The sequence below is a fragment of the Arachis ipaensis genome, chromosome B09 (assembly GCF_000816755.2).
Source record: "Arachis ipaensis cultivar K30076 chromosome B09, Araip1.1, whole genome shotgun sequence".
Classification (NCBI taxonomy): domain Eukaryota; kingdom Viridiplantae; phylum Streptophyta; class Magnoliopsida; order Fabales; family Fabaceae; genus Arachis; species Arachis ipaensis.
Window position 1 is genome coordinate 11,917,955 of NC_029793.2, and position 9,072 is coordinate 11,927,026.

Consider the following 9,072-nt stretch of genomic DNA (forward strand, 5'->3'; position numbering starts at 1 on the left):
AATAAAAAAATATGTTTATAAATTTAGAAATCAAATTCCTTTTTTATTTGTAAATCAAATAAAAAAAAATTTATTTCTAAATTTATTCACATATTTTTTAAATTTAAATTCTGTTCTATTAATATATTAGTCATTCCAAATCATGGAATTGAGTTTCAAATAAAAATAAATTCTAATAAAGACAACTCATTCAGTATATCAATAATTTTATGACGCTATAAATTTGAGACCCTCTAATAAACATCTTATGATACAAGGGCATATATACCTTCAATTGAAAATAAAATTTTATAAGTGTGGTTCAGATAATTATTAATTATTGTTATTATTTTTTATAAAATGAATTGTTAATCCTATTAAATAGAGTAAATTAAACAAAAATTAGCCATAAATCTAAAAAATTTTAATATTATATTTTTTTTACTAATTTCCTTTCTAAAAATAATTTTAATTTTTTAACTAATATTATTCAAATATTTATTTTATATATTTTATATAGAGTTGCCAAATATAAATATATTGACAAAAATTCACTTTTATTCAAAATTAACTCTGTAAAATTAAATTTAAATCTTAAATTTTAACTAATATTATCTAAATAATATTCATTGTACCAACATTTATTTTATATAGAGTTGCCAAATATAAATATATTGACAAAAATTCACTTTTATTCAAAATTAACTCTGTAAAATTAAATTTATAGACTCTAAATCTTAAATTAAGGTTAGAATTGATGATTTATGATTTATGGTTTATTGGTTTAACTTCACATTTATTATCATTAATGTCACAACAAATCAATTCTATAAACCCATCAACCAAAATTAATTCTATGAACACATCACTATTTACACATTATAACCAATAAATTCATTACAAAGCACACCACATATATACAGCATAAAAAGATCAATTCCAACATGTCAATCCTCTTAATGCCGAAAGGCCCACGACACAAGTAAGGTGTATAAGTCCAAAAAAAACAAAAGTATCGAACATACCTTCTACCAGCACCTGGTCCAGCGTCCAAAAAAATTAACTTAATACTTCTTATTATTAAACCAAACCTAAAAACCAAACAAACCTACAAACTTCAATAATGACCTAAGTTACTCTGTGCATGATTTGCATATATTCAGACTTTATCTTTTTATACCATTACTTTTCAGAACTCCTGTCACAATGAAATCTCATATGAGGCCGCCACATATCATCTTATGTGTAGATACTAGGGGTGGCAATGAGTAAAGTAGGGTAGGGTTTGGATTCAATTCTAACCTTATTCGCGGGTTGAGATTTTTATATAAACTCAACTCTACTCTATCTGTGGGTTGAGAATATTCCAACCCTAACTCTACCCACTTATAATTTGTGGGTATCCAACTCTATCCGCAGGTTACAAAAAATATACAACATTATTATATAACTTTATGATAATTTAAAATAGAACTGATTTTTATGTAAAAAAAATATTAAATTATCAAATAATGATTTTTTTTAGTGGCTAAAGATTTTTTGCATTTAGTGAGAGGTCTTTGATTCAACATCCACTTAAAACATATTTTTATATAAGTATATACATTATTGTCAAACTCTCGAGTTAACTCGTAAACTCGTACGAGTTTATGAGTTTAGATATGGAAACGAGTTGATTCGGACATAGACTCTATCCTGAGTAAACTCGGCTAGACTCGGTCAAACTCGAACAAACTCGTGAGTTTAGGACCAAGTTAGCGAGTTTGTGTTTTTCTTCATTTTTGCTAAAAAAAACGTCATTTTGAAACTAAAAAAATATTTTTTTATTAGGGTTACGATAACACTCCCAAAGAATGAAAGAAAACTCACTCACAACTCACTCATTTGCGTCGTTTCTCTCAAGTCTCACGTTCTCCATGTTCTGCCGCAGTCGCTGTTCCCCGTCGAGCTGCCACTGTTCGCCTGCGTCTACTACCTCTACTCTGATTTGCGCCATTGTCTTTGTGAATTTTATCTATGTTGCCATCTGCTTTGTATTTCTTCACATCTCTACTATCCGCAACACCATCATGCTATCACCGTTCACGAGTTCGACTACTTCTCTTACTGTCCTATCTCTACTCTGGTTTGCACCGTTGTGAAATCCATGACTCTTTGTCGCCATCGTTTCGTGCTGTTGCTACACCCTCATCACCGCTGCCTGCTGCACCCTTGTCTTCGATCTGCTGTTGTTAGGACTTTGACCCTTCTTTTCTTCTATATTATCTATTTTTTGTATGCCTTTTGCCCATTTTTTTGAGCATTTTCTTCTTGATTTAGTTTTTTTTTTCTTTTTAAATTTTATTGCTTCTAATTTTAGCCTCTTGCCTATCGTTTATGTTAGATGGCCAGATGGTTCATCCATTCATGGCTGATTAGTAATTAATTATTTTGACTAGAATTAATTTGATTATTTGATATTGTTCAATATTCAATTAAAGATTTAGTATTATAGATTTAGAATTTTTAATTTTGTGTGTTCTATGTTGTATTTGCATAAAAATAATTATAGAGGATTTGAACGTGTATTTTAAAATATTTGTTATAATGTATGCTACTATTTTAATTTATTATGTGCTTTAAGATTGATATTATTAATTTTGAAGAGTTAGAATTGAGTAAATATACATTATGTATGAATATATATATAAACTTCATAACAGGTGAACTCGTACGAGTCTACGAGTTAACTCGCGAGTCGAGTCTAGGTCAATTCCACGAGTTTACTTAGACTCCCGAGTTCGACAACCTTGAGTATATAATATAAATATATATAGAGTGCGGGTTAGTTGGGTAGGATTGAAGCTCAACATGCACAAAAACCCTACCTGCACCCTACTCTACCTGCTGCGGATCGGGTTGACAACCCTACTCGAACGGGTGAGATTGAGTTGGGTACCCGCGGATAGAGTACATATTACCACCCTAGTAGATACTAGATACAATTTTCAATCTACACCCTAGCACTTGCCTAATTTGTTAGGATCCAAGTAGAGAGGTTTATTTTTAATTTTTATTCAAATATTGTGATTTTTCATTTTTGTTTATTATATCAATTTATATCTTATCCAAATTTTTAATAAAATTCCGAAAATGTCCATTGGATTTTCCTTGAACTAATCCGAATTCACCGGTCACTGGAAACACAGGCTTCGTCTCGCGATGTCTACTCTACTCCACTCCCACTCTGCTTCTTCCTCCGCCTTCACTCTTCCCTCCCCACGTCGTCGTTCCGCTCCAATCAATCCTCTCCCTCGCTTCTCTCCCCAAAATGCCGTCGTAAGTCAACAACTCACTGACCTAATTCATTCTTGATTTTGTGCAAAGAAAAATGAAAGTTGTTGTTTGATTGATTAGTTTGGTGGTTGCAGAGGTGCAAGCTCATAGAGCCGTTGAAGTTCGATAATGGCAGAGCAACCAATCAAACTGACATGCTTATTGGCGGCAGCGGAACCGCCATTCCGAGTTTTCTTGTAGCGCCCAACACGCGCGTGCAGGATTTGGTCAACAAGAATGATACCCGTCTCAGAATATTCTCCGGTACTGCAAATCCTGCTCTTGCTCAGGTAACCCTTTCAATTTGCAGAACACTTCCGTGCATTAATTTGCAAAGAAATTTGGGTTCTTTTTGTAGATTTAGCTGCTTATTTTTTGGAATTATATTAGGTTGAGAAGAGTGCCAATTTTGGAATAGAAAAGTTAGCCATGGGAAAATCCGCTTTGTACTTGTATAGATATAGATAGAGAGGATTACTAGAGTAAATTATTCTTATGACTAATATTATGCAAAGTATTCCATTTGTAAAATCATACTACATTCTAGTCTAGCCTCTCCTGAACTTTATGGTTGCCAGACTTGTATTTTGTAAAATGTGACATTGACCTTGTTTATATACATGATGTTGACATCTCTCTAGGGAGGTTAGTATATGTATAACAAATCAAGAACATGTCCTGTTTTATTATTGAGTAAACACCGAAAATCTCGAGAGTTGAAAGCTGGGAGCTGATACGAGACAAAGAGTGGAGAGTGGTTCAGGTTGTTTATGCAAGATTGGATTAAGGTTTAGGGTATGCGAATTGAGTCCTATATATGTGAATTGGTGTATGCGAAGTTACATTGATCCTTTATCTCTTTATTTATTTCTATTGAAATAATATACAGCCTCATCTTCTATAGCCAATATGTATCACATTAATTTTGAAAGACAGAGGAAGACCTAAGAAGACCATCCATGAGGTGGTCAAACGAGATCTACATGTAAACGTGTATCTCTATAGACATGATACATGATAGAGCTCAATGGCGTCGTTTGATTCATGTAGCCGACCCCACCTAGTGGGACAAGGCTTTATTGTTGTTTTTTTTTTCTTTGCTTATTCTACTGTAGAACTATTTATTAACATGAAGTCTGATGTGATGTTATTTATTTGTCTAGGAAATTGCGTGCTACTTGGGGCTGCAGCTGGGGAAAATTAAGATTAAGCGTTTTGCTGATGGTGAGATATATGTTCAGCTGCAAGAGAGTGTCAGAGGGTGTGATGTGTTTCTTGTGCAGCCCACATGTCCACCCGCCAATGAGAATCTTATGGAGCTACTCATAATGATTGATGCCTGCAGGAGAGCTTCAGCCAAAAATATTACTGCAGTCATTCCATATTTTGGATATGCTAGAGCTGATAGAAAGGTCAGCTTTCTGCTTTTATTTTAATTGTGTAAATACATAAGATATATGCGTTATTTTTTCAACTGTGATGAAAGTGTGTACTCTTTGTTGTTCCCCTACTTTGTCGGTGTTTCGTGCAAATTGGGTTCAGTATATGTTGGAAGGATATATGACCAGTAGTGCCCAATACATTTTGGCACCAAAATGTTTCAATAACTAGGATATATAGTATTAGAAAATCTTGCATAGTACACAATCATGTCTGAAGCTATTTTCTCATGAATGTGGGCTGCTGCAATATTTGTTGGAGCTAGTTATCTTATTTACACCTCTCCCTTGGTTAGTTTCTTTGACTTGATAGGATATAGTTCAAAGTGTATACATTTTGCTTTTGGAGTATGAATCTGTGGATATGAAAATACACAACATATGTACTGACAACAATATCCGCCTGAAAATGAGGGAAAATATGCCAAAATTACGGGCAGAAATATCTACTTGCAACTGCCAAAGAGCAGCTGCTGAAGTCATAAATTCTTAAAAGTTCTAAACTTATTACCTAGCACTTCTCATACATTGCTATAGAAATGTTATGTCACAGTTCAAGTTGATGAAAGTAGCTAAAATATTCTTTATCCAAGTCCAGTTTAGTTACATGATCTTAAACTACTCTTCCAGACACAAGGGCGTGAATCCATTGCAGCCAAGCTTGTAGCAAATTTAATTACTGAAGCAGGTGCAAACCGTGTTCTCGCTTGCGATCTCCATTCTGGGCAGGCCATGGGCTATTTTGATATTCCAGTTGATCATGTGTATGGACAGGTAATTAGAGTATATTATTTGGGTCATGTCATTATCATAGACTAGCATGGAAGGATGAAATTTTTTTATTCTTTTAATATTAATGTGCCCGTGAAAGTGCTATATATATATCTAATAAGTTGTGGCCGGTAAATAATTTGCTACTTTCTTGTAAAGTAACATTTCAAATCTAATTGAAATCGAAACCTTCTAGTGACGTGCCTATTTCACTATTTATATATTACAATCATTGAGGTCTATGATTATGTGGTTCAGGAGATGAGTTTATTAATAGTTAGGATTGGTAAAATGATGTTATTGAATTATATCTAGTACGCTTATTGAAGTGAGACTATTCTATAAAAAGATATATGATGTAGTCTCTACCCGTCATTCAGTATGTATATTTGAGATATGCTAATGCTAATGATATTTTTAGTTTGTGTTTTATTTATTTATTTATTTATTTATATGTGTTGCCTAGTGGTTTTTATATATTTTCGTTCATTGATTAATCATATGTTGTTTTGTGACATATTCAGCCAGTTATACTTGATTACCTTGCCAGCAAGACTATTTGTTCAGATGATTTGGTAGTTGTCTCGCCTGATGTTGGTGGTGTTGCTAGAGCACGTGCTTTTGCCAAAAAATTATCTGATGCTCCTTTAGCTATTGTTGATAAAAGGCGACATGGGCATAATGTTGCTGAGGTGTGATCCCGTACTCTTCTTGATTCTAGAATGTAGATGTCTCGATCAAAACAGTTAAGCTCCAGCTTAGTTACTCAAGATATGATATTATGATTATTGATAGAAAGAAATGGAATAGATATATAGATAATTTATAACTTTCTCTTAATTTTTTTTGTTTTTTTATTTTTTTATATTTGGATATATAGCCATTCATATGCCTCTACCCAATAACATAAAAACTTTGAGAGAGATGGTTTATGACACATGGTTCAGATAATAAGTGCAAGAGCCTTTATTACCAAATGGTTATGCAGTAAAACCCAAACCTCTAACAAGACCAGTTCGTGGCTAGTATGCTAAATCTGGTTTGGGTTTTGAAACACTGCCTAATCTGAGTGATGACTACTTTTTTTACTTTGGAAGTTCGTGCTAAAGCTTATTTTTATATAGTGCTAAACTGAAGCGCCTTCAAGGCATTCTGATTGGTAAAATTCATTTGCAGGTGATGAATTTGATAGGTGATGTAAAAGGAAAGGTAGCCGTGATGGTAGATGACATGATTGATACAGCTGGTGAGTTTGTGTCAAACTTGTTTGGCAACCACAATAATTTTATAATGCATATTAAAGATGAAAATAATTACTCGTCTAGTTCTATACCTAACCACTTAAATTATATACCACTCCATTCCTTTATTATAATTATTTTCAAGAGCTTGACATGAGATTGTATATAACTTCTAAGATTCTTGATTGTTTGGCTCAATAATTTCTCTTGGATGAAATATGGGAGGATTAGCTAATTCTGATCATCTATCTCTCCTTTTTCCCCCCTGACTAAATTTGGAATTTCTATAGGAACCATTGCCAAAGGTGCAGCACTATTGCATCAAGAAGGGGCAAGAGAAGTCTATGCATGCAGTACACATGCTGTTTTCAGGTATAGCGATCTTTGTGTTCTATTAATCATGTCACAGTTTTTGTGAATGTACAACTGCAGCCAAATATTATCATTGGTCCTTGAAGTTTTAATTGAGTTCTCTGTTCATTTTTTGGGCATATATAACAAGGGAAAATAAATAAGCTGGCTCAAGTTCTTTTGACCTATACCTGTTTTTGTTTCCTTTTGCCATTGTGTGCTGTTTATGCATTTCAAGTGATTTATTACGACAAACTTTATGTGCATCTGTTTAGACATTTGTCATCTATTGTGAAAATAAAGGTTGTTGCAAAGTTGGTATTTCTGCAGTTATGAATACTAGCCTTAATCTTTGTTAGGGTTGAGAGTGGTTTCGCTAGGGATCGCAGTGACTGTATTCTAACCCTCTTTATTTTCCCTTTGATAACGGTAGAGAATGTGCTTTAAATGGCACTAGTATGCAGACCTTTCCGGGTTGTGTAGTTTCTCTTTTGTTTTGTTGCTTTTGTGTTTCTTCTATTGGTAGAAGTGAATGAGAGTTTTTTTCTATTTCTAGCATTTTCACACGTGCAACATTTTTGCCTTTGCAGTCCTCCTGCTATAGAAAGGTTGTCAAGCGGCTTGTTTCAAGAAGTCATCATAACGAATACAATTCCAGTGGCAGAACAGAATTATTTTCCACAGCTAACTGTCCTATCAGTGGCGAACCTTCTGGGCGAGACTGTATGGCGTGTTCATGATGACTGCTCAGTGAGTAGCATATTTCTGTAAAATAATTTTGGTTGCATATATGATATCTCACTGTACATTTCATCCCTCTCAATTTAAATACTTGCATGCTTGCATTCGTTTTGTACATTTGTATTCTTCAGATGACTTTTTTGTTAATAGATTAGTGTGTAATTGTGTATAACAGAATTCCCTCATTGAATAAATATATGCTGCTTTCCTGTGTTTAAATTCTATGTATCCTTCAGTGAGCAACAACTTTTTGGGAAAATTTCATTCATCTCCCCTTATAAAACCATACATTGATCTCCCTTAAGATTTAAGTGGTTACCAAGTAGGACATAATACTAATATCATTTTTAAGGGCGATTAATGTCATTTAGACAAATAATGGGGGTCAAGATAAATTTCATCAATCTCAGGGAACATTAGTGTAATATGCACTAATAATAATAGTAATAATTTATTTATTTATTAAGTTTTTATTTAATTTTCTGTTTGTCTATGAGATATAGTAGTGCAAAAGTAAATTTATGTTGCAACTTTTTCCTTTCTTTCCTTTTTTTTTCTTTCTTTGTCAGGGTGGAATTGAACCTTATTCCAGTCTGGGAATTGATTGACAAATTGTATCAATGGTACATGGTCATTCCTTCTTATGTGTCTGCAGTAACGAATGGAAGAGTTGTAAAGTGAATTTGTAATAAAACCTTTTTTGTTTAACATCCCTTATAGAGAGCCAATTATGGAGTTTTATGTGCCTATAAAATAAATTGCTGGCAGTTTTGAACTCCAAAATGGAAATGATATGTGTATTTTTTTTTCCCCCTTTACTGGAGTACGCACTCATGTAGTCAAAATGGGGAATTTTGCCAGTTTAACAGATTTTATTTAATTGTATCATTAATCTTTGTCCTTTGTATTGATAGGAAACATTATTTTGATATCTGACAAGTTTAAGAAAACATATTAAGCGTGGTTATGTTGATCTCCTCCCGTTTTTGCATTTGTTATAAATAGCAATAGGAAATATGCATCCATGCCAAGAAGACCCGAGATATAAGGAGCAATTAACTATTCATATGAATATATATATTTCATATTTATATTTATAGTTAAACATTGTAAATAATATAATTAACTGATTCATATTTGTAATCAAAGCACAAATAAAAGTATAAAAATATAGTAATACTTGATTGGTAGTTAATTTTTTATATGTATGAAAAGATTGACTATTCTGCTTTTAA

The 9,072-nt window shown here is 32.9% G+C and overlaps 1 protein-coding gene across 1 annotated transcript; it reads left to right on the forward strand.

The window, feature by feature from the left end:
- On the forward strand, positions 3,094 to 8,810 carry LOC107618622 (ribose-phosphate pyrophosphokinase 1). Its single transcript, XM_016320731.2, has 9 exons — positions 3,094 to 3,297; positions 3,390 to 3,584; positions 4,458 to 4,706; positions 5,364 to 5,507; positions 6,029 to 6,196; positions 6,681 to 6,750; positions 7,036 to 7,117; positions 7,687 to 7,846; positions 8,407 to 8,810. The coding sequence occupies exons 1-9, from the start codon at positions 3,181 to 3,183 to the stop codon at positions 8,443 to 8,445; spliced, it is 1,224 nt and encodes a 407-aa protein (XP_016176217.1). The 5' UTR covers positions 3,094 to 3,180; the 3' UTR covers positions 8,446 to 8,810.